Source organism: Triticum dicoccoides, chromosome 5B (assembly GCF_002162155.2).
Source record: "Triticum dicoccoides isolate Atlit2015 ecotype Zavitan chromosome 5B, WEW_v2.0, whole genome shotgun sequence".
NCBI lineage: Eukaryota > Viridiplantae > Streptophyta > Magnoliopsida > Poales > Poaceae > Triticum > Triticum dicoccoides.
The window spans coordinates 366040418-366041478 of NC_041389.1; the positions used below are offsets into that span (position 1 = coordinate 366040418).

General features: G+C 38.7%; 1 protein-coding gene across 1 annotated transcript in view; it reads left to right on the forward strand.

Moving 5' to 3' along the window:
* LOC119309530 overlaps positions 1 to 393 on the forward strand; it is a 1773-nt gene extending 1380 nt beyond the window's left edge. Inside the window, exon 3 of the mRNA XM_037585514.1 lies at positions 134 to 393. Coding sequence (XP_037441411.1) covers positions 134 to 393 — 260 coding nt within the window. The remainder of the gene's footprint in view (positions 1 to 133) is intronic.
* Positions 394 to 1061: the final 668 nt, after the last annotated feature.

The following is a 1061-nucleotide window of genomic DNA, read 5'->3' on the forward strand; positions in this document are numbered from 1 at the left end:
GGGGGGGGGGTCAAACGCGACATATTATTCAGCAAACTCTTTGATTTCGGTAACGGTGGCAGCATACTCACGGCTGATGCCATGCGGAGGGCATGTGTTGTAAAAGCTTGTCGTCTACCTTTTTCCTCAAAAGCCGAGCTGATGGTGAGAGGATTTGCAATCCTTGGTCTGCAAAGAAATGGGTTAAGACATGCCTTTGACCCAAGGTACCGCAAAGATCCTGCAATTAAGAGCCTTGGTGAATATACGTTGGATGATGTTGTTGAACATCAACACTGTAAGTTCCCTCTCTGCTTTCCTAAGATCGGTGATGCCATGCTTTCAATGCATAAGGTCCATCTCCTGTTCCTGTATCACTTCTTCCACGTCCATCCTCAAGCTTTCAAGCGATAGGCCTGAGTATTGGCAATGAACAGCCAACCATTTAACTTGATGCAAGTATGCATATGCAAAGATCTTACCTGAATCTTACCATATAACCAATATAATATATCTGTAATATCAAAGATTTTGATGTGCAATTGGTTCTGTTTGATTTCCTTCGTATGCGATCTTTTAATGTTAAGTGTTGTCTGGATGAATACTTTGGATGACCATAAATGTGGTGATGGTATGCTGCAATGTTTGTACTGTGTTTTTGAAATGTTTTATGGACATGTGTGAACTTAATAGTTGATTTGGATTTCATGGCTGTGTGTGTGCGCGTGCCGCATTACTATCTTACACTCAGGCTGGAGCATAATATGTTCCGTTTTATAGAGAACTATACCATGATACTACTCTATAAACTCATTTAATTTCCTGTATTCTTCAGTTTGTTCTTAAATAGTACTCCTGTCCCATAATATAAGAGCGTTTTTGACACTAGTGTAGTGTCAAATACGCTCTTATATTATGGGACGGAGGGAGTAGAATTTAGTATTCATTCTGTTTAGAAATAGAGTGGAATTAACACTCATGTAATTTGGGCTAATATGTTTTTTAGTATACAATCTTACTTATGGAAAGACATGTACTGCCAAAAGTTTAAGAATGGAAAACAATGGCTAAATGTTGATGTA